At 31.0% G+C, this 22,776-nt stretch overlaps 4 protein-coding genes across 8 annotated transcripts; 1 reads left to right on the top strand and 3 right to left on the bottom strand.

Annotated features, from left to right (window-relative positions):
- The first annotated feature begins 172 nt into the window (after positions 1-172).
- Positions 173-18,384, top strand: LOC141451380 (uncharacterized). 3 transcript variants are annotated; one of them, XR_012456730.1, is made up of 8 exons: positions 173-313; positions 435-526; positions 1,083-1,254; positions 4,734-4,852; positions 5,142-5,299; positions 14,315-14,544; positions 14,616-14,723; positions 18,069-18,384. XR_012456730.1 is itself a non-coding variant. In XM_074122689.1 (3 exons), exons 1-3 carry the CDS (start codon positions 14,532-14,534, stop codon positions 18,320-18,322), a joined length of 375 nt encoding a protein of 124 aa, XP_073978790.1. In that variant the 5' UTR covers positions 14,384-14,531; the 3' UTR covers positions 18,323-18,384. The 3 variants fall into 3 exon arrangements, 1 of the variants encoding a protein (XP_073978790.1); XR_012456731.1 differs by lacking the exons at positions 173-313; positions 4,734-4,852 and having other exon boundaries at positions 388-526; XM_074122689.1 differs by lacking the exons at positions 173-313; positions 435-526; positions 1,083-1,254; positions 4,734-4,852; positions 5,142-5,299 and having other exon boundaries at positions 14,384-14,544.
- On the bottom strand, positions 1,623-4,083 carry mora (cysteine and histidine rich domain containing protein). Its single transcript, XM_074122680.1, has 7 exons — positions 3,845-4,083; positions 3,590-3,696; positions 3,315-3,458; positions 2,872-3,015; positions 2,598-2,771; positions 2,204-2,389; positions 1,623-1,907 (listed from the first exon to the last, which is right to left on the bottom strand). The coding sequence occupies exons 1-7, from the start codon at positions 3,912-3,914 to the stop codon at positions 1,704-1,706; spliced, it is 1,029 nt and encodes a 342-aa protein (XP_073978781.1). The 5' UTR covers positions 3,915-4,083; the 3' UTR covers positions 1,623-1,703.
- Positions 4,857-9,716, bottom strand: LOC141451371 (uncharacterized). 3 transcript variants are annotated; one of them, XM_074122676.1, is made up of 6 exons: positions 9,291-9,716; positions 8,221-8,424; positions 6,386-7,066; positions 6,130-6,295; positions 5,845-6,045; positions 4,857-5,086 (listed from the first exon to the last, which is right to left on the bottom strand). In XM_074122676.1, the coding sequence occupies exons 1-6, from the start codon at positions 9,391-9,393 to the stop codon at positions 4,951-4,953; spliced, it is 1,491 nt and encodes a 496-aa protein (XP_073978777.1). In that variant the 5' UTR covers positions 9,394-9,716; the 3' UTR covers positions 4,857-4,950. The 3 variants fall into 3 exon arrangements, with proteins under 3 accessions (XP_073978777.1, XP_073978778.1, XP_073978776.1); XM_074122677.1 differs by having other exon boundaries at positions 6,130-7,066; positions 8,777-9,716; XM_074122675.1 differs by having other exon boundaries at positions 4,858-5,086; positions 6,130-7,066.
- Positions 12,157-13,626, bottom strand: LOC141451379 (uncharacterized). Its single transcript, XM_074122688.1, has 3 exons — positions 13,468-13,626; positions 13,290-13,394; positions 12,157-12,463 (listed from the first exon to the last, which is right to left on the bottom strand). Exons 1-3 carry the CDS (start codon positions 13,478-13,480, stop codon positions 12,201-12,203), a joined length of 381 nt encoding a protein of 126 aa, XP_073978789.1. The 5' UTR covers positions 13,481-13,626; the 3' UTR covers positions 12,157-12,200.
- Positions 18,385-22,776: the final 4,392 nt, after the last annotated feature.

Here is a 22,776-nt window from a genome sequence, read left to right as displayed (position 1 = left end):
CCTCTAATAATTGCTGCAAATGCGCATTATTCCAATAGTGCCATGATAGAAATCAGGTAAGTTATGATTGGTTTAGGGCCCCTTCCTACGCCGAAATAAATGCATCCCTTGCATCTAACGCTTTACGAACGACGTACGACTTTCAATCTTGTCACCTGATTCTACCATTGCAAACGACAAAAAAACTGACGTAAAACTTTCACTTTAATTTATAGTCTGTGTCCTTCACAATGAAAAGGGTGGCGTCCAAAAAATATCCAATGTATTTCTCTCAAATTGTATGTTTAATTACTTTGCTGATAGCATCTCTATCGTGAGTAACGTTAGTTGTGTGTAAATATTTACATACACTAGTATAACTATATATAAGTTACACACGCAAAAATAACTGACTTCTAACCTGCTTCAGACAGTATCTTTATTTTAATATAAAGGGTCGCACGTCAGGATATCAAGCTCAAGCCTCCATCTCTTATCAGTGCGTTAGTACCTGGGTGATCCCCCCCGTTGATACATTCTGTGGAAGGTATTTTATATTATTAGTTTAAGAATTTTATATCATTTGCACGTACGCAATTGTATTTCATTTTAATATTGAAATCTAAGTGCATGTAAGCAACATTGATTATAATCTTGTAATTTCCAATAAAATATTTTTTAACAAAGATGTTCAACGTTATACGATACGTAACATTTATTATATATGTACATACGAGAACGTATGTATATAATTTATGTTTGGTTCAAGGTTTTTAGTTTATTTTCTCTTGCAAGTAAAAGTGTTTTGATTTAAGCGAACAGACATTATTAGTAATTAAAAAAATTATGTAGCAACTATTAAAAAACACTGAATAGTGTAAATATGTATATTTATACATAAATTATGTTCTGTACTTACATTTATACTCTTAAGAATCGAAATTGAAGGTTTCAATATTTAAAAAAAAAATGCTGATTGCAAAAATAGTTTACGAACTAACTAAATTTACTTAACCTTTTAAAATTATTTTTAATGAACTTTCTATTTACCCAATTCATGAATTATTCTGTACACTAAATACCACTTTCTATCTTTTTGAAAGATTGACAACGGGCGAAGTTCAGCATATTAGAAATTTCGTTTTTCAAAGCTGCTTCCACTATATTAATGAAGGACTGCAAGAGCAACGCTACGAGTATTTTCAAGTTTGGCAAGGTATTTGTTGTGTGCAAGACAGCAATTTTATTCAATTCTGGAGAGATTACAGCTCTGAGGTACATTCCCGCCTTGATTGTTCTGATGAAATGAGAAATTGATTGTAAAGCATGTATAATATCCTTCGTTTAAGTAAGAGGTAAAACGATGTACAATCTTTAAAAAAATAGGCAGTATTACAAAAGCCTGAAGGCAAAATAGAAGATGTCACTTTAGTCAAAATACTTTTACATAGTGCCTAGGAATATGATTCTATTAGTTAGTGAGAAATGAGTTAACATATTAACTATGTCCCTGTTAAAAACGAGTTTGGAGTTTAATCATAAGGTAGAGCAATATTTTGTATCCAGAAGTTGTAAACAAAATTTTGAAATCACATTAAAGCTCTAGTAGTGGATAAAGGGAATTTATAAATTTAAACGAATAGTTACAGCAGTAAAATAAAAAATTTATTTGGACAGATAAGACAGTTTATTAGGAAATTTGGGAAATTTACATTGCCAGAGAATTATATGCAACTTAAATCTACACTTTCTACTTTTGACGTAATGCTAGATACAGATTGTGGTTGCTGTTTGTCTCCGTTGTTACCTACGGATACTTCCGGCCTAGGAAATTCTAATTTCGACCAGGAACCAGCTTCTTTCTTTTTCAGCTTAATTTCTACTTTTGTTGGAGTCATTAATACAGAACTCTCTTCTATTGAGATTATCTGTAAATAATAGCATAAAATTAAATTACCAAATAATAAAATTGGTAATAAAAAGTATAATAATACTTTTGTTCTAATATGAACTTTTCTAATTAACAGCTGAGAAAATAATGTATTCATTACATTAGATATAAGATATGAAATAAGATGCAAAGTTTTCTACAAGAGTGAATTCAAAAAAGCATGAGCAATTTTGAAGAATTGGGCCTGAAATAGCACTTCAATCTCCGAAAATAAAATTTATTTTTTTGGTGCATCGACTTCGGAGGCAATAAAGTGTATTATTAAATGCTTACCCCTCTCAATTCCATATCTTTGAAGAATGTTCCATCTTGTTCAGGAAAATATAAAGAAGTCTTCAATCTTATAGGTGATAACTGAATTTTCGAGTTAGATGGATCACATTTTTTGCCAAATATAGTCACAAATACATGGTTTGCTGTTTGATGCCAGTCAAGTCGACATTCAATATCAGATGCTACCTGCAGTCAAAAAGTGAGATTCGAACTCAGTTTAATCTACCCAGCAGGACCCAGGGGAGCTTCAAGTCACGCCCCTTCAACCAACAATTTGTATATATATTTAAAAAAAAGTTTATAACGTTAAAGCCAACATCTTTTTCGTTAATTTCACGAAAACAGATAAATACTTTCTACAGCATGGAGCTGCAGCTTTCATTCTGCTCCTTACCTTTTCTTTAAACCAAACATGTTGCCCTGTAGTACATCCAACTTGATTCAAAAATACTTCAAATTCTGTTGTTCTTTTAGTACAACATGACCAGAATTTAAGACCCTCATGAAAAACAGGATAACCTGGATGATACTGGCAAGGGGTTGACAGTGTTCTCACGTCATTATAAGTCTATAATACATATTTTCTAGGATTAATGAATTTCATTAGCATAGGACCAAATAATCTGTAGAATAATCCACTATTCTTTTGGAATAATTGTATTACTTACAGTTTTACAAGCATTATTTTTACACTGTGTACCTAATGGAATATTTTCTTCTGAAAATCCATTTTCAACATTACTAGTTTCATTTTTCTGTAAATTCATCAACTGTTCTGCAAGTGCAGCTGATACTTCAAATTTTAAGTTGACCTGAAATTAATCAACTATGAAATAAATTAATATTATTAACATCGCAGTACATATAAATAATTAAACTTGAGTATAGGGCCCTATCACCGAGTGCATTCTGCCGTAGGTTGTACGGAAACAAGCACACAGATCCGTGCATGGCGAGTTCAATAGAAATGGATTTAGTTAGTATCATTAGGAAAAAGTCCTGCAGCAACGGAGGAGGGCTACAAAAATTGGGCCCCATACGGAAGTAAATTTGGTTTGATAAATACCAAATTTGTTAATTTGAAAACCAATAAGTTATAAATTGGGCTCACAAGTGGTGTTTCAAACGGTGGCCTCTCTAATGTAACTGGTTTGGGAGGGTGATATTCAATTATTTCATCTGCTTTAGATTTATCAACCAGTTGTTTCGTCGGCTCAGGAGGTTTTTCGTCAGAGTGTCTTGAAAGTGTGCAGCCCTAAAAACATAAACTTACGATTAAATTGTCCACGATTTTTTTTATTATTCATAACTCTGTGCATTTTTTAAAAAATAGGTTTCCTTGAAATATACTGGTAAAATATTTTTTTATAATTTAAAAACAGGTACCGGGATATTTAAAAATTCTGTAAAATCTGTGCACTTTTTTTTGCAACAAGACCACCCCTTGTAAGCATCATGAAAAACAGGTTCTCCACTATGATGTCTACAGGATTCTGAAAAAATGAAGTAAATAATTAAAAATAATGCTACGTCTAAATATAAATAATCCATATTATTCAAAGTAAATAAAAGTAAGTTTTGTAAATAAATATTCATTAGAAATGAGGAATAAGGAACTCTGGACTATTCTAGAAGTTTTACCTGGGCCATTTTGTGATGGATCATAATGTTGGCCACAACCTCGATTATAACACAACTTCTTATTGGACATTTCCTAAATAATTATCGAGTGAATTTCGTTGAGCTTGTTTTTCTTAGGGGAAAAAAGAATAGATTTCTGAAGCTTACAGTAGAAGACAGATACTATAACCTACCTAAAGTTCGCCTAGCATGAATAACACTATCAAGTGCACCAAGTTAGAAAGAAGGTTACCTCACAGATAGTGACATCTGGTACAAAGAGCTAGTACTAATGCGTCATTGAAAAGTAAAAGTAGTTGGGGGGACTAATTTCTTTAATAAACTGATTAACTATTTTGTAGTTAACTTACATCGTCCTTTTTAACTTATGCAGCTAAATAACCGAGGTCTTAAGTCAGTAATTCTGGCTTTGATAGCTAATCTGTTGAAAATATGCTATTTCCCTCCATCCTCAAATACTTTAATACTTTGTACTGGGTGAATAAATTCTTAATAAGGCAATTATTTATTTTAGTGACTTAAAAAATGTCAATCTTTTAAAGCGCAGAGAACTTTGCAATATAAACATTACAGGGATACACACATCATAGACTATTTTTTTAATTTCTCGATTCCATCTTCAACAAAAAGGATTGAGTATAATTAGGTCTTGGATATCGCCTATAATTCAGAAGTAACGTATTTACAGTATATTGCAGTTATATGTCAATAAATGGCTTATACTGTTAAACTCTAAAGTAGAATAAATCACAATAATATCTGCAAAAAGAGAAATACGTATGATTGTCATCACTTTACCAGGTAACGTTCCAAGCTTAAAGAAAAGCAGTGGTACGTTTTCCAGAAAATGGTATGCTACTGACAAATATAATATTTTTTTATGTTGCAGCATGTAAGGTTGGTGTGTATTCTATCCAGATCATAAGTAGACATGACGGACGTAACAACCTTATTTTTATGTTTTTAAAGGATTATGTTTAAAGTGGACTTTTATAAATTTAAACTAAAGTAAATGCTTTTTATTATTATTATTAATCTAATCTAAAATATAAGTTGCCTCAAACATTTTATACACCAGTGAATATTGGTTTGTACTGACAAATAATTCATTCAATGCATAAACCTAAATAGATACGATATGTTTTCTGTTCATGTGGATTAGCATTTTTGAAAAATTCCTCTAATGAATATGAAGTATGCTCTCTTTTTAAAAGTTTTTTTCTCAAAGCTCCTACTTTATCCCTGAAAAAAAAAACCTCACCAAATAAAATATAATAATAAAATCATTTTATTTTAGATAACAATGAATAATGATAATACAGCCTTTCAATCTTTGGATAAAAAGGAGACTTGCATCGTTTATTTAGTGGGGAAAAAACAATGCATATTCAACAACTGAAAGAGGATAAAAATAATCTCAATATACTCTCAACTTTACTACATTCCTCTTAAAAAGTAAGGTGAGCTATGTATATTACAGAATATTTCATAATTTTTTGGGTCAATACCTTTATCAGGCCCTCAATATATTTATAACTTACAAAAAAAAAAAAAAAAAAAAGACTCAATAAGGCATTTAAAAGATATCACTTTATTTGAGACCATTTCTCGGGATAAGCTTTAAGATTCTGGAGTTACATACGATGAGTTTATGTAAACTGAGAATGTTAACAAACCAAATTGTTTGAGGTGCACTGTCTACACATAATCCATTCTTTTCACAACATTTTTCATTTGCATGTTACGAAAATAATAATTATTATTATTGCAATTATTATAATTATTAATAATAATTGCTTTACTAGCGGAAATTAAGTTTTGGGAAATGTAGCTTTATTTATATTGTAACATGAAACGCAATGCATCTGTCTACATAAAGTCTAAATATAAAGACTTTAAATGATGCAATCATTCTTTAAATATTCTTACCTTTTCAGTAACAATTTAAATTCAATTCTTTATTTATTAATACAATAATTAGTGTATATTTGTGTACTTACAAATGTTTTGTTGGTGCGGGTATTGTTTTCAAATGAAATGTACTTTGTAATTTCTTGCGGGAATATTTCTGAGCTGCTTCCTTTTTTTTCTTTACAAGCCAAGAGTGAAATATTTGATCATTTTCCTTTTGACGTCTTATTTCTTCCTTATATTTTCGTTCTTTTTCAACTCTCAGGTTTTTTGAAAATTCAAATTTATCCCTACGAAAATAATTTTATTCAAAATATTTTACAAAAATTACAAAGAAAAACAAGAAAGGCTTTAGCATAATTAGGAAAAATTACCTTTTCCTTTGTAAAATTTGTTCCGCTGTAAGTCCGTATTCAGATTTCAAGCCGTTATATTCAGGTAATTTGGTTTGATCCCAGTAATTACAACAATGCCTCTTGGTAGGGGCTGTAGATGGCCTTTGGTTTTCAATTGACTTATTGCGCATATTTTTGTTCGGAGCTGATTGTAAAACATAATTTCGTATAAATATGGGACACTGTGCTCTGATATTAGGAGTTGCAGAGGTGGTTTTTGATAGGTGTGGCTTACTTTTTATATTTTGTAGGCTCTTTTCTTCTCGTTTCACTATTTGAACCTGGTTTGATTTTTCAGAATTCTTTGGGGTGAGCGATTGTGTCTTTATTATTGTATTATTTTCATCTTCTTCAATTCGATACTTTTCTGTATCTTTTGTTTCTATATTTTCAACTTCAATCTGAGATGAAATAGAACATTCCTGCAAATTTTCGATTAAATTTTCAACTGATTCATTTAAAAATTCAAAATTATCAGTGGAAGAATTTAGCCTAGGTAAATCGATATCGCTGTCGGAATCTTCCTCAACTCGAGCATCTTTGGTTAATACTGGTTTATGGTGGTGGATAACAAGAGTTGGATCTGGATGTACAGAACTTCCACCAACGTCCGTTAGGTCTTCTATTATTACTTCCTCTTCTGAATGTCTATTTTCATTAATATTATCCATTTGCAACTCATTTTTAGGAATAGGAACGTTATTAATTTCATAAGTTTCCTCATCTTCTTCTTCTTCATCAACAACATCAATGTCGTCTTCATACTCGTCTTCTACTTGTTCTGTAAATGCAGTAGGCACGGTAACAAGAAGCACTTTTGAAGGTCTACATATAACAGTACAGTTGCTATCACTGCTTTCAGTTGATGAATTCAATTCTACTTCGTCCACAGGACAGGGTTCTTCTTCTTCAACTTCTAACAAACACAATTTTAAACTATAAAACGTATTTACATTGAATGCAAATATCATACAAGTAACTCTAGCAAAGATTTAAAAAATTATATTAATAACAGATGGAATATGAATACGAAAGCAAAGAAAACATTTATTTTACAACAGTAGTCAAATCTCCTCCTACAAATGGATTGGAACAAGAATTAATTATCGCTTCCTTCGCAATAAATCTAAACAATTGCTTATAATGAAGCAATAGTTTGAAAGATTATTTCCCAATATAGTTTTATTTTTTTGATTATTTACTATAATTTAGCTTTAGTGACTTACAAAAGTAATAGATTTGCTAAATTTTTTCAAAATCAGATAATCTGCCATTAAAATATTTACATTGACATTAAATTATTAATGTTTATACGAAAATAATCTTAAAGCAAAATTTCATTTTATAAAACATGGTATTTATGAACTCATAGAATTTCTACAAAGGAATAATTTATTATACTGAAACACTGTGACTTAGAAAATAATTTGTGGCTACATTTGTGACTTGGGTATTAAAATTGGAAGCAAAAAGTTTTATTGATGTATAATTACTTATTGGCATTCCTTAAACAAAAAAAGGTAGTAATTTAATTTTAATTAAATTATACACAATGTACATTTTTTTATGCTTCGACAACAACCACAGTAAAAGATATTATTCTAATGTTAGATATGTAAGTACAGCATGATCCGCAAATAAAAATTGCACAAAAGAATATTTCTGACAAAAAATATCCTTCAAATTCGTACAGAACATATTTTATTTGTATAATTAACATGATTGTTCGAAAATATTTCTTGTTGTCTGACATGAATGCTTTTATACTTATAACAAAATCATTTTTTTTGCTTAAAGCTTAATTATTATATTTGTTTAAAGCTAAATTATTATATTTGTACTCGTATCTAAGTGAATTCAATGACGCATTTTTTGGGGGCTTAAATGTGGTTTTGATTTGGTTTTAATATACAATTATTCTACTATTTATATATAAAATAGCAAGTATTACTTTTAATTATATGTTTATTTGGTTATCTATTAAGTTACCTAAATAGATATTTTTTGAAAAGTTAAAGAGCTATTGTTTAGTTGTAAATAAAACTTTCAGAAACAGAGCACACAAATTACCTGTTAAAACGGACTCCTCCAATGCATCATCATATTCTACAGAATGTGTAACTATATTTTGATCAAAATGTACCTTACATTGACTTTTTGGTTTTGAAATAATTGCGGCAAACAATTCACTGTTGGCTTCTTTAATTTTTTCAAATTTATCATATGGACTATCTGATGGCATCAATACAGATCCATTGCTGCTGACCTCGGTTTCTGTAAAAATTTCTGTGTTATTGCTTCTTTGAAGATCTACCCAATTTTATTAATTTCTTTACTTTATTATGAGTACATTTTTATTTCAGAACAGGCAAGTTCAACTGTCTTCCTTGTAATATTAATGAAAAACATAAATATTCTCATTTCATTAAATATCTAATAAAAGAAAATCTTTGTAGTTCTGAAAATAAAAAATCTGGAGTACAGATGATTACTAAAGAAGTGACAGCTTTAAAAATTTATGGAAGACAAACAGAATTAGTAGCAGTAACAAGACATTTAATATAATAACATAATTGAGAAGAGAATGTAATAAGAAGGGAAGGGATTAGCTCAATGGTTAGCGTACCTCAGAATTCGGTTTGACTTCAATTAATATACATATGTATATAATATGCTTAATGTATATAATTATATAAATATAATTAGAATTGCCTACGAGAATTGTAATTATAACTGACAAAATATTTAACATTTGTAACGCGACATATGGTGGAAGCCCAATTCATAAACCTATTGACAATCATAATTTTAATAAAATTAAATTACAGCGCCTTTCTGGAACAAAAATCCAAACGAGCCAAATTCTTTAAACGGCATGCCTTTTTTTTTCAAATAAAGACCAATAGTAGAGAACTCATCTACAATAGGTTGCTTCATGTTATGTCCATGCATCGGTTTTGAGCTTTTGCTAATATCGCGATGTCGATTAGAAAAATCGTCTTCTAGCTTGGAAGTTGTAAGTTTAAGCGCTTATTATAAAACTTAGTTGTCTGCGTGATTTTATTTAGTTATAGATGGGTATAGTTCGTTTATTTTCAATTTCTAAGCATTTATTTTTCATTTTGAAATGAGTTAGTTACCTGGTTCTTCCTCAACTTCAATATTCTGTTCGTGTTGAGGCTCCGCCGCTCTTCCATGATGCTCATTCTCCTCCCCTTCGTTGTCAAAGTGTTGGATACCCATTTAATTATTTTTTTAGAGCTCACGAAGGAACTACTTGGCTTCATGTTTCAATAATGAGTTCATTTTTAATTCACCATTTCTCAACAGGAAAAGTCAATAAATATTAGATTGTTTTTATGATTATAAAACAGCTAAATCATTTATAAGACCAAGGGTCTCTATATGATTACTGTACTGTTATACATGTTATTCTGTTGCTTAGAAACTCTATTCAGTAGATCTTTATCGGAGATATTCTAATCAATATAAACTGTCCTGAGTGAATCTAAAATTTAAATAAAAGTTACATCTAAACTCTATTGATTATTGAATCTGGTTTTGTTTTAAATGTAAGTTAAAAATGATATAATGGTTTTCACTAAGTGGTTAAGCACTTCAATATATTCTTTGAAAAATATAAATATGTGACGATTAATTAATTTATCTCCTCAGTTACATTTTGTCAGTTTCAGCTTTTTGCATATTCTGTTTGCGTTTCTCAGAGGTATGATGCAATCTCGAAATAGTTTATGAGGCTTATCTATGAAATTTTATAAGAGAATATAAAATATTGTTCCTTGAAGAAATAAAAAAGAAACCAGCTAATTCTTGATGAATCTATAATTACACCCAGAAATAGAAATAAAAAGTCTCCTAATTATGCATTAAGTTCTAATCAAAAATATCGAAAATATTTTTAGTAATATATTTTTTTAAGCTATTTTTTTTAAATAAAGTAATTACTTATTTTTTCAGGCCGGGCTTAAAGTCCAACTACCGATTAGGTGTCGTAGACGTGGGAGAAGCACATACTTTAGCTATTTGTATAAATGACTAATTTCGTTCTCTAATTACTTTAAGTAGCTTTTAAACCCCACTTATTTTTTAATTGCAATAAAAAAGTTGGGTGGCTAATTCTTAAAGAAGCTTTTCAAGATCTAATAAATTCCAGAAAAAAGTTAGTAGCTATTCAGTCAGAATGAAAAAACCATATATGGCATTTAACAGAGTTAATTTGTTCAAAAGTCCATGGACTCTTGCGAAAAAATTTTATAGTTCTTAAAACTTGGATGATTTACAGTGCTTCATAATAATTTTTAACTAAAATATTGCATTTTTTCGTAACTTTTAATTAAAAACTGACATGTTTTATCCTAATAAAGCTTATTAAATAAATAAATGCAACAAGAAAAAAAAAATTTTTTTTGAGACTACAATTCATTAAATATTAAGTTGCTATCATCATGCCAACGTATTCGAATATTGAATGTCGCGATAAGTTATACATCTAGGTTTCGTAGATGGGAATAGAGGAGAAACTTGGCGGGATTATGCTACCCAGATGTTTTCGTGATAGGCGTGTTCCGAACGCTAAGACGATTGTGGACGTGTACAGGCGGTCCGGTGAAACATTCCATCCACCGTTATTTAATTTGGGCATCAGTGCGATTCTTTCTTTCTTGGGCGAAGTTTTCGGGTTATTCATTAGCTCTTCACAACCTGTTAATTCCAAAAGCTTTTTTTTTAGTTCAAGAAAATCTGTGTTTTCTTCACATTATTTAGCATATTTCTTTAATTAACTAAAGAATAGCACATAGTTCTAAACTCGTTAAACGAAAATCTTTTCTTTCGAAATCGGTACCCAACCCTTATTTAACCTCGGATAACATTTTCATTTTTTTATTTTACTTTATTATTTACAATGTAAATTTAATATTTTTGAATGTAGTTCTTAATTTATTAATTATTAAATTACACGTTTGCAAAAATTGAACTGGATTTGATGTTTCTGATCAATTACATTTTAATGGTAGGTGAATTCCTTTCAAAATGCCGACGCTGCTTTGACGCCTATTTTTTGCAATTAATAAGAAATTTCTGCATCAATTTTTAAAATACCCACTATTCATTGTATCCATTTCGAAAGATGTTTATATGTAGAGGTTTTTCATGAGTAGTGCACGTTTTAAACATATGTATGTAATCTTTTTGAGAAAAATAAAGTCAAAGTTTTTGGAAAAAATTAGAAAGTTGCTATTTCCTATGTTTGGCCCACAAAGTGAAACACTTGATATTATTATTTTGAAATATAAATGAGCTCATTTAAAAGGTATTTTAACCTTCTTTCTAATGAGCATATTGGAATTGCTTTAGTTTTATAAGTTTGAGAAATGTAGACAACTGTTCGCTAAAAAGTAATAATACCTTAAAAACATAAAATTAAATTGCAAATGATGCCCAGAATCACCTCCCGAAGGTTCGTCCACTTCTCCGTGTACACCCTTTATATTATATGTAAGTGTGTGTGTTTAAGAAAGAATGTTAATTAATATTAATGAGCACATACATATATATGTTCTTTCATTTTTGACCATTCTCTACCATATAAAAATTCTTAAATCATAAGGTCGTGTCTCTACAAAATTCGTTTATTTCTCTTGTGTAATAAAACTAAAAAAATTGTACAATCTATTGAAGTATGCAACATATGAGTTATCATGGCTATAAATACAAATAATCATGAAATTACCATTCAACATATAAGAATAATTGAATAATACGGATGTTTTACACATGCATACACAAGAACATATCAAAATTAGATTTTAATTTTAATCTTAATTTTCAAGTTTTTTTCTGACTTTACTAAAATATGTCCAAATTAAGTAAAAATCAAGATATATTATAAGCAAATCTTTTTAAAGAACTTAAAACGAAATTGAACATTAAATAATATGTTAAGCCTAAATAACGTTAAAGTTGTATTTCATAAAAAGTGCATCCTGGAAATTAACATAATTCATTTTTATAATTTAATTAATACTTAATCACAATTTGGGGTAAGGTCCAGTAATTTTTTTTTTTTTCAAGAGAGGAAGAATTTGATTCACTATTTGGGTCATCAACTTAGGATTAATGTGGCAAGGAAGAAGAGGTCTCAAATATGGCAACAAAAATCCAGCTATACCAATGAAATCTAATTTTGCTAAAGTATGCCACAATAAGTTTACTAGCGGAGATTTGTACGCATTACTGAGGATTTCTTTTTCATTTTTTGACTCTCTTTTACAGGAACAAACTTCGGCTTTTTCTGTAAACAAACAACAAACACGCTTATTATTTTCTATTTTTATAACTTTTTAATAAAATTATTATTTATTATTTTTTTCGGGAAGGGATTAAGGGATAAGCTACCAAGCGAAGATCGCGGGTTCGAATCCCGCATAATATTTTCCCTTCCTTAGAGCTTCTAGAGCTCACTGACGTGGGATGGACAGTGTTATCGCTCCGGAGACTGAGTGCACTGAATAAAGCCCCATCCGCCTAAGACCTCAAATACTGGCACGCCTTAAACTACAAACAATTTCTAAGAATTTTTGTATAATATTTGAATTCATATAAATACGTGCACCGTGCAGGTACATGTAATAAACAGACATGCAACTTAGTAACAGATTGAAAAAAAAAAAATTCTTATCGATTGATTGATTACCTTTTGCTGTTAGTTTTAAAAAATCTTTTTGCCTTGTTTGTTACAAGATATTCTTCAGTTGAAGAACAAAATGGGCAAAAAAATAAGGCAATAATGTAAAAACTGGATAGAAATTATAACTATAAATGATGAGTTAAGTTTCATGTTAAGTTTTTCATTCAAAAATATGTTAGTACTTTGTCACAACTTTTATTTTAAAATTATTTTTGTTATTAATTAATTTTGAAATAATTTAACTGATAAAATTACACAAATAATGAATAATTACAAAATAACTTATACTTTACTATGATATACTTTTATTTGAACCAGAAAACATTATTAGCTACATATTCTCAAACATATTAAATGTTAAAAGTTTGACAAGATCGTCTTACTAACTCTTCTAACTTGTTGTAAAAACGGAAAATAAAAAAAAACTAACCAACTATCACCCAGGAATCAGGTGGTAAAATTTCCAAATCTCCATCTTCGTTTTCTTCTATTATTTTTTCTCGGAGAAGTAAACGTACGAATTCTTTAAATGCCTCTAAAAATAAGAAATAAGCTGATTATAATTTAATGCTGAATTTTAAAATTAAATTCATTTAAAAATCAATCACCATTTTGGTCCATCGCAGCGTTTCTTTTCTACAAATATACTATACTCTAAATAGAAAAGATCAAAGTTTAAATCTAAAAAATTGTTTACAAAAGAAACAAAAAATCAACTGCAAATGTGATCACCGAAGTATTTCACAACCAGTAAGATATGTTAATTCATATATGCAATCTAATAAAATAATAACAAAAAGTTAATAAGACATTAATAATAATAATTAAAGTCATGAGACTTGTAGAAGTAAATAAATAAAATCATGTACATATGTTTGATGCATAAATACACTTTTATTTAGGAATTTCGTTTTTTTTTTTAAATAAATGCGAAGGGATGCAATAGATTCTGCTTAGAAAGCATAAATTGCAGTTAATTTATAGAATCCCACAATCCAATCAACCACATCTTAGATTCATAACTTGGCAATGGCTTTTCACTATACAGCCACCAAAGTCGTATCTTTCGAAGAAAAATTCTATGCATTAGATTTAACAAAACTTTAAACTACAGGCTTATATATAACGTTCCAACATTGTACATCAAAGATTTTACTGGCGATTTATATTGAGGGATGGCCTTTTCGAAAACAGTCTGAAAACAAGAATGAACGCTTCTTTACTTTTTTAGATCTGAGGGCGGATAGCAATAAAGAAAAAAGTAACGTTCCTGAGCCGCACCTGAAATAAAAATTGTGCAAAATGTCAGTCTAATTAACGTTGCCCTCATATAATCTATGTATTATTATAGAAGAACAAACAAACGAACTATGAATTATACTCTTGTCAGAAAAAATTAATTCCGGAAAAACGTTTGCCTTTACATAAAAATAACTAAATTTTAATTTCTTACAGATAATAATAGCCTTAGTATTTATTTTATTTGAATCCCCGCCAACCATAGCAGCAGTTAAGTCAGCTGGTCTCAGACGTACAGTGGGAATAATAATCCGAAGTCAGTACTCACACTCAGTCAGTACTAGCAGTGAAGGTGTTTGGGTAGATTGATGTGTTGTGGGCTTAGTAGGGACGTTTAAAAGAAACAACTTTTTAATATAGTTCGTATTTTACGATGGACCAAAAAGGTAATGATTTAATGTATTAATGGCATCATTGTTTATAAACTAAAAAATAAACGTAAATGATTTTATTGTAGAGAGGTATGTGACATTGCTTTTACGAAAACTTGTTAGAAGTGGAGTGATAACTTTTGTAGGTTCCATGGGAGGCGCATTAGCAATTGGACCTGCTGGCTACGCCCTAGGTGAGTTTATTGTAGGAAACTTTTGAGAATAATTTCACTAGTTATAGATATACATAAGTGATATATAAATGGTGCACATAACTTAAAACTGAATGTTGTAATATTTAATGCAGCTATTCAAAGGTGTTCAATTAATTAGTTCACTGACCCACAATTGCTAGGCAACCATTTGTTTTTTTATGCGGGTTGATTTAGATTTTCTAATTGTGTGGATAATTTATATTCTATCTGTATTTTTTTCAATCACGCATTGACACAATGCAATGTATCTATAACCTTTAGTTTGATCATTACAGTTCTAAAATAGGTCGTTCCTTGTCAAATCAACACGGGGTCTGAACCTCACCATCTCGGATTTTCTTGAAATTTGGCACATGTGTACTATTGGTATAGACTTGGAAAAATATGAAATTTTACTGTGATATGCCAACTGGTTTATGAGTTACAGGGCTGTAAAGTTGCCATAATATGGCTGAAAAACAGGGAACACCGGTTGTTTGAGTTACTGTAGAAACTTTTCTAATTGAGCTACAGACTTGGGATTGGTGTCATTTAATAGCATATATAATGCTCTTTCCTGTGATATGCGACACCATATGGGTTAGGATAAATGAATGTTTTAATTTTAAATTTTAAAAATTTTAAATTAATTCCATGAATAGCTAGTAGTGTTATGAATCACTGGGCGAAATATTAATTTGGGATGATAATGGCTTCGTTGTCAAAAAAATTGAAGACTTAAGCTCCAATCCGATTAATTCAACTCTGAATTCTTGTTAATACTATAATGCTAATATTGACGAATAATAATTCCACAAATAAGTACAAAGTAAAACATACTGTTAATTAATATGATCTCTTTATTTTTTAAGCTTGAAAAGGCTTCATTTGTTTTGCATGCATCACTTTCTAGTAGGACATAAGTAAGTTCTTGCAGTTGGAGTCACAGGATCAACTATTATCAAAACATCCACTACTGAGACCCAAAGAATATCAGCATTTCTTAGATACCAGAATGATTTAGAGGGTCCAGCTGGATGAAGAAAAGTTGCTTTTACTTCATCAAGTTCTTCATTTTTCTCTAAAACATATCCAAGCCACCATCTTGCTTTATAGACTGCAGTGTTATAATCTGATATTTTAGTTCATCAGGAGATTTTGAACTTTCTTTTCGCAAGCTTCTGAGTTCATAGAAAAGTTTTTAACCAATATTTTGGATTTACTTCTAGGAATGAAAGCATGGTATTGCTGTGTTCTTTTAATAGCCAATGCTTGATCAAACCAATTTTTTAAAAAACACTCAGATTCAACATAGTCTTCCTGGGTTAAATATGCAAAGTCTATGTTGGTGATGTTTTCTACTGCCCACTCAAAAAGTTGTAGTGAAGTTTGGATTTGATTTTCATAGGGTCGTTGCAAACTAGCACGAGCTGCCAGTTTCTTTACCGGACCACCTACTCCATCACAAGGCCCTTTGCCATGAGCTGTGGCAAAAAAGTTCCACTCTGCTTTCACTTTAAATTCTTCCTCATGAAAGCAGAGGTTTATGAATTTTTTTTGTTTTTGTATTGGGCAGCAGACCCGTCTGAAAAATTGTGTATCTTTTTGGGGAGTTTCTGAAACATGACTGTCAGAAAAGTCATGAGTTTATACAGTGTAAAGTATATACAGCAGCTGTGTTTTGCTCTAAGGAATCTGGAACTATTACATAACCAACATGCTCAATTTTGTTTTCCTCTTCTGTTGGCTTACCTAGTGGTAGTTCTGTGCTTCATCTTGAACGACTGTGCTGTAATTTTCAGAAAAATCACAGGTGACAACGAATTCCGATTCTTTTAGATTTTTTTTTTTTGTATAGTTAAGGAAAGATTCTTGCTGCTTGGCAATGAAGTCATGCTGAACCAAAGAGGACATAGTGTTACAGAAAAAATCAATAAATGAATCTGAGTCTTTGATTAACTTGATTAATTTGATTTTAACTCTATTATTTCATTAAAATAATATATTATAATTAATATGAATAATTATTGTAATCATAATTATTAATTATTATTCATTGATTCATTATTACTATTTTCAAATTATTTTAATTTTATTAAAATCATATTTTCTATGAAAAGGAGCTTAAGCCTTCAATTTTTTTGACAACGAAGCCATTATCATCCCAAATTAATATTTTGCCCAGTGATTCATAACACTACTAGCTATTCATAGAATTAATTTTAAAATTTTAAAATATGTACTTTTTAAAAAATTTAAGTTTTAAATTTAAAACATTTCCTAACCCATATGGTGTCGCATATCACAGGAAAGAGCATTCTATATGCTATAAAATGACACCAATCTCAAGAGTATAGCTCAATTAGAAACGTTTCTACAGTAACTCAAACAACCGATGTTCCCTGTTTTTTAGCCATTTTATGGCAACTTTACAGCCCTGTAACTCATAAACCAGTTGACATATCACAGTAAAATTTCATATTTTTCCAAGTCTATACTAATAGTACATATGTGCCAAATTTCAAGAAAATCCGAGATGGTGAGGTCAAAAAAAATGGTCTTTTTTTGTGTTGATTTGACGTGGAATGGCTCAATGCAAATGACGACAAATGCTTTTGTAGTATTTGAAATATAGCAAAAGTGTTTAAAAAATATCAAATAAAATGTATAATCTTACTCATATTTTGTTTGTTAAAAAAATCGACAACCCAAGGCAAATAATCCATATTTAGATTTTTCTTAAGATAAAACACACTTTTGTAAGGTTTTGTTCAGTTATGTTTGTAAAAAGAGACTTCCATAGCACTTGTTTCGTCCCGTTTTACTCGTTAAGCCAACTGAATTTTAAAAATCTTTGGTTTTGAAAATATTCAGTTTAAAATTTTTAAACATAACTCTTGTGCAAATGAGCATTAGTGACCCAAGAGCTTGTATTAAAAAATAAAAATGAACAAAATTTGACCAAAAAGGTTCGTCATCCCTGGCATAGAGGTTTAATCATGTGTAATTTCTTTTCTTCAATGCATTTTTTGTTCGTTGTCCTTAAGGAATATTGTCCCAGGGCAAAATAAAGTTTCTTTCTATTGTCTCTCCCTGCCTTTCTCGTAGCACACACCCACACTCACTTAAATACATATGTATATGTATATAATCTGTAGAAACTTATCAATTTTTCTAACGCCTTTTTTGGTCCAGACTATTGTTTAAAATGTAAAACCATTAAGATTAAGTCTGAGCAATGAAATAAATTTCTTATAAGAATTATAAATAATATAAATAACAATTCATTATTTGTCTAATAAGTACATTGATGAATTAAGTTAATTTGGAATTCATTATTTTTAGGTCCAGTTCTGGCTGTCACTTTACATCATTTAGGAGCAATTACAGAGGAGGAACAGATTGCAAGGCCACTCCCCACGAGAAATGAAATAATTTTTATTGCAATGCAATTTGGAATTGAGCTACTTATAAACAATATTCCTGAAATTATTTCAATTGCCAAAGATATTATTCGATTATTGCAGCGTCTTTTGAATACTAAAGAAGAATCAGTTACTAACGCAAAAATGTTGTTGCATTATGAACCTTGCAATTGAAACGATTGTAACTCTAAAATATCTTGATTAAACAAAACTGTGTGGTTTTTTTATAATTTCAATCCGAAATCTATACAAGTAAAAATGAGTTACCGCGGTAGTCGCACGGTCAGAGGCGAAATCTGCAAAGCTAAGATGTATGTGGTACTGGGTTCGATTTCCGGTCTAGACCTTGGATTTTATTTAATATTTAATGTGAGAAGTTTGTAGTAAAGTATGTTTGCTAATAGCCTCTGTCCACGGCACCTGGTTTGGTAGTTATTTATTTATTGTTATTGTGGTCTTGTTTGCACATTAACTAATTACTTTATATGTGGGCTGGAAAAAACCAACATATTGGTTTGCACAGTTACAGTTGACTCCTAATGCCTTAATTTACCAATATATTGGTGGAAAAAAACCAGCCTTATCCTTTCCCAATATACAATTTGAGGAATAGCGCAGCCTCTTTCCCTTCTTTCTTCATCGTGACTGGCCACTCTTCTACCACATTCTGCTTTGTGGCTTCCATGAGATAAGGATATCTTGAGCGCTGCGTACTGACATTCCTTCCTAGAACAACACAATGGTCTCTGAATGTGACTTCGTTATTTAATGTGAGCTTAGAGTGGTGTAATTAGTAGTGTAGTTATAATAATAATAATAATATTTATTGCTTTTTAAGTTTACACTTTACAAGCAAGGAGTTGTATGTATTTGTGATTACAATAATGCTGAACTCAAAGTATTGAAAATAGATAATGGAATGCAAACAGCGCATGTACAATATAATAATAAAACATACAAAATTAAAGTAACTGCTTAAAAAATACAGAAAATACAAACAAAAGTAGAACACTTGATATCTAATAAAATCGAAATTAAGTAGATCTGATTAATTTGGAAATAAACAAACAAACAAAAAAAGAAATTGCACAAAAATTAAAACATAATAATATTCATGAACTTAGAAAATAGATATGAAACTGGGAGGATAAGATGAAAACTCAAAGCCACAAAAAAAATACATAAACCGCCTAGAAAAGGAAAAAGTAAATTTATGCATATACACAAGTATATACTTACATATGTTAAATGACATTATATACAGGCACAAAAAACATATTAACACTTAAGTTTGAGACCATTCACTGTAAACAAGAAGAGGTTATTCATTTTACTTAAGGCCAAAGTGTTCAATAAATTTTCAATTTTTTCAGTTGCAGTCATAGAATCATTTATGAAACAGGAAATGTATTTAGTTCTGAGGTGATTAAGTTCTGAGCAATCTAAAAAGAAATGAGACAATGTATCGAACTGTTGTGAATCACAAAGCAGACAGTAACTCTCTGGAGAAAATTTATAGCGCATATCACCACATGTTACCTTAGAGCACTTTTTACAAGCCAGTCTTATCTGAGCCATCAACCTTAATTTGTTGATATGGCACTTCAAATTGAGATAACTTTCTCCAGATCCAAAGGAGCTAATATTTCTATAATATAAATTATATCGACTATTTAAAACAAGGTCAACATCAATTGAAGATAAGTGGTTTTTCAGCTTGGCAAGTACATCACATCTGCTTTTTCGCAGAAAAGAAACATCTTGCTTAAGCCACACATCCTCAGCTCCAATGAGATAAAAAAACGATTTAAATTCAGATACCCAATTGAAAGGTATTGAAGAGAAATTAGCTAGTTGATGCAATCTCAGATAGCAAATTCTAGGAATGCAGCTATCCGGCATGAGTAGCAATTTTTCCCACCATTTCAACATTCTCTTGAAAACATTGTATTTTACATGCACCCTTCCTGTTTCAAGTCTTATGTACGAGTTTGGAGTACTGGGGGAAAGCTGTAGAAGGGATTTAAAGAACAAGATTTGGCTCCTTTCGAGGATATCCAAACACTGAGAGCCCCAAATTTCGGCACTATATAGCAAAACACTCTCAGAGAGAGATTTATACAGATAGCATTTGGTGCTCCAAACATCTGATTTACTGGTACTTAATAATCTGTAGACCACAGAGCTGGCTGCAATACTTTTCTGTAAAAACCACTTACCAGCCTGAGAGAATCTGCCAGAAGCATAGAGTGGGACACCCAAGTATACAAAAGAGCTCTCTACAGATATACTCTCCCGACCATAATAAAACTTGGGAAATTTCGGAAGTCTTCCACCTTTATGAAAGGGAACCAGCACAGTTTTCTTGGTATTTACAGAAAGAGAATTCTCATTACAGTAACTTTCTAAGATTCTGAGATTAGTCTGCATTTCTAGCCAAGAAGAAGACAATATACACAGGTCATCTGCATAAAGGACCATTATAAGATCTCTGTGTGAGCTGATATTTACACCTCGAGCACCATGATCAACGAAATAATCTACAATGTCGGCTGAAAAGAGCGAAAACAGTAGTGGACTCAATATCTCGCCCTGTAGCACCCCCTGAGTAACACCCATCTCATTAGAGAGAGAGGCACCATCCAAAATCACAAAAGAGGCTCTATCATACATACTCCTAAGAAATCCAACCAGCTTAGCGCTAACACCAATTTGAGATAATTTAAACCACAATTTGGCGTGGTTCACAGAGTCAAACGCTCTTTTGAAGTCTACAAAAAGGCCGAATACTCTCCTTCTTTTGAGCCTAAGTTGTATGTTAATAGCAGTATTAACAGAAAACACCGCATCCGCGCAACCCCTTCCGCTGCGAAAGCCCATCTGTTCTTCAGGTAGAATATTGTAGTTATCGCACCACTTGCTCAACCTATTGTATAGAATAGATGTAAATAATTTAGTAACGGAATTAAAAATGGCTATGCCACGGTAATTATTCGGATCAGAATGGTCACTCTTTTTGTATATAAGTCTCAATTTTATTTTACACCACGAGGCCGGAATATCGTCCGAGTTCCATATTTTATTAAACAAATTTAACAGATAATGAATCCAATTGGAAGGTAACGCTTTATAGCACTCATTAGGAATTAAATCCAGCCCTGAAGCCTTCTTCAACTTACTATTATCAATAGAGTGTAACAATTCTTCCAATGTTATATCACCATCAATATCCGGATTAAAAGTGCTTAAATATGTAAACTCAATGTGCAATCTTGGCGGTAGAGTCAGGTTATAGAACTTTTCCCAGTCTGAAAGAGAAAGAGGAGATTTAGCTGCCCTTTTGCTCTGGAGCCGGCGAATACATTCCCAAAATTCTGCTGGACATTTTAAGGAGGCTATTGTATCTTTTATATTATTGTAATAAGTCTGTTTATTAGATTTGATAAGTGTTTTATATTCTCTTCTCAAATTAATGTATTCATTTAAAAAATTTTTCTCGAAGTTATTCCTTTTACATGATTTAAAGCATCTACGGATTAATTTCTTGGCGGAAATACATTCTTTGGAGAACCAGGGTTTATTTTTATGTTTATGGAAGGAAGGCATAAGTTTAAGTGCGCCGGAAGAAGAAAGTGAATTTTGAACAGTCCATACAAAGTTCTGATAGAGGTCTTCCGTGGAGGTACCAGATACATAAATATTTGCAGAGGAATTCATGGATGAAGTAAATTGAGACAAATTAAAAGTATTCTTATCAAAACGCCAGATCAAATTCTCGCCTTGATAATTAGCTTTGAGAGCAGGAAGTTGGATATTGATTAAGGAAACACTAATAACACACGCCTGATGGCTAGATAAATCAGAGATATTGACAATTTGAAAGCCAAGAAAATCAAATGTAAAACTAAATGGAAGCCAAACCAGATCAATTGTACTACAACCTCTCTCTCCAATGAACGTATAATTACCGGGAAAGTCAAGACTGGACCGGGTCCATTAACCTGGCGGCACTTTGGTTGAATTTTGGGACGAAACTTTTGCGCTGAGCTCGAAACACATTGCGCTCTTATGCGCCACCAAGAAAAAATCTAAATTCGCAAAGGAAAAGCCACAATAAGCAATTAAAGTTTTTTTCCCGCCAAAAAAAATTTGACCGGATTTGATTGCAACTAACATCATTATGTTCAGTACTCTTTGCGCTCCATTGCGCCACTTTAAAAAATTCTGTAACTTTAATAATTACGGAGATATGGCCACTCAAAAGATCAAAGGAATTTGCCGCAAACCTTGAATTTCGACCCGGGACTTGGTATACAACTAGAGGAGAGCTAGCGCCAGCTAGAACCACAAAAAAAATCTAATAAAATATGCACACATTAAGAAATATAAGGAATTAAAGTGCTAAAAAAAGCATTAACTTGGCGGCACTTTGGTGGAATTTTGGGGAAAAAATTATTGCACCCTGTTCGGAACACTTTGCGCTCCTATGCGCCACCAATGAAAAAGCTAGCGCCACTAAGGAAAAGCCTGAAATTTTCATTTAAAGTTACGCGCGAAATTTAAATTCAAAAAAAATGGGTCCTATTTGCGGGCAAATTGGTGCGGTTTTTTCCAAAATACCTAGCATT

The sequence above is a fragment of the Rhodnius prolixus genome, unplaced genomic scaffold (assembly GCF_049639745.1).
Source record: "Rhodnius prolixus isolate KJV_2025 unplaced genomic scaffold, Rpr scaffold_8, whole genome shotgun sequence".
Taxonomy (NCBI): Eukaryota; Metazoa; Arthropoda; class Insecta; order Hemiptera; family Reduviidae; genus Rhodnius; species Rhodnius prolixus.
Note: the sequence above shows the minus strand (reverse complement) of the source record. Positions and strands in the feature narration are given on the sequence as shown.

What these genes read in the sequence shown, in the direction of transcription:
- mora (XM_074122680.1), bottom strand. Translation starts at nt 3,914, where the DNA reads ATGTCCAATAAGAAGTTGTGTTATAATCGAGGTTGTGGCCAACATTAT. An exon ending in CAGAATTTTTAAATATCCCG is followed by an intron (nt 3,459 to 3,589) that starts GTACCTGTTTTT and finishes TTATGTTTTTAG; the next exon opens with GGCTGCACACTTTCAAGACA. An exon ending in AAAATAATGCTTGTAAAACT is followed by an intron (nt 2,772 to 2,871) that starts GTAAGTAATACA and finishes TATGTATTATAG; the next exon opens with ACTTATAATGACGTGAGAAC.
- LOC141451371 (XM_074122675.1), bottom strand. Translation starts at nt 9,393, where the DNA reads ATGGGTATCCAACACTTTGACAACGAAGGGGAGGAGAATGAGCATCAT. An exon ending in TGAAGTTGAGGAAGAACCAG is followed by an intron (nt 8,425 to 9,290) that starts GTAACTAACTCA and finishes AAATTTTTACAG; the next exon opens with AAACCGAGGTCAGCAGCAAT. An exon ending in GGAGGAGTCCGTTTTAACAG is followed by an intron (nt 7,067 to 8,220) that starts GTAATTTGTGTG and finishes TGTGTTTGTTAG; the next exon opens with AAGTTGAAGAAGAAGAACCC.
- LOC141451379 (XM_074122688.1), bottom strand. An exon ending in TGATTCCTGGGTGATAGTTG is followed by an intron (nt 12,464 to 13,289) that starts GTTAGTTTTTTT and finishes GTTTGTTTACAG; the next exon opens with AAAAAGCCGAAGTTTGTTCC.
- LOC141451380 (XM_074122689.1), top strand. An exon ending in ACCTGCTGGCTACGCCCTAG is followed by an intron (nt 14,724 to 18,068) that starts GTGAGTTTATTG and finishes CATTATTTTTAG; the next exon opens with GTCCAGTTCTGGCTGTCACT.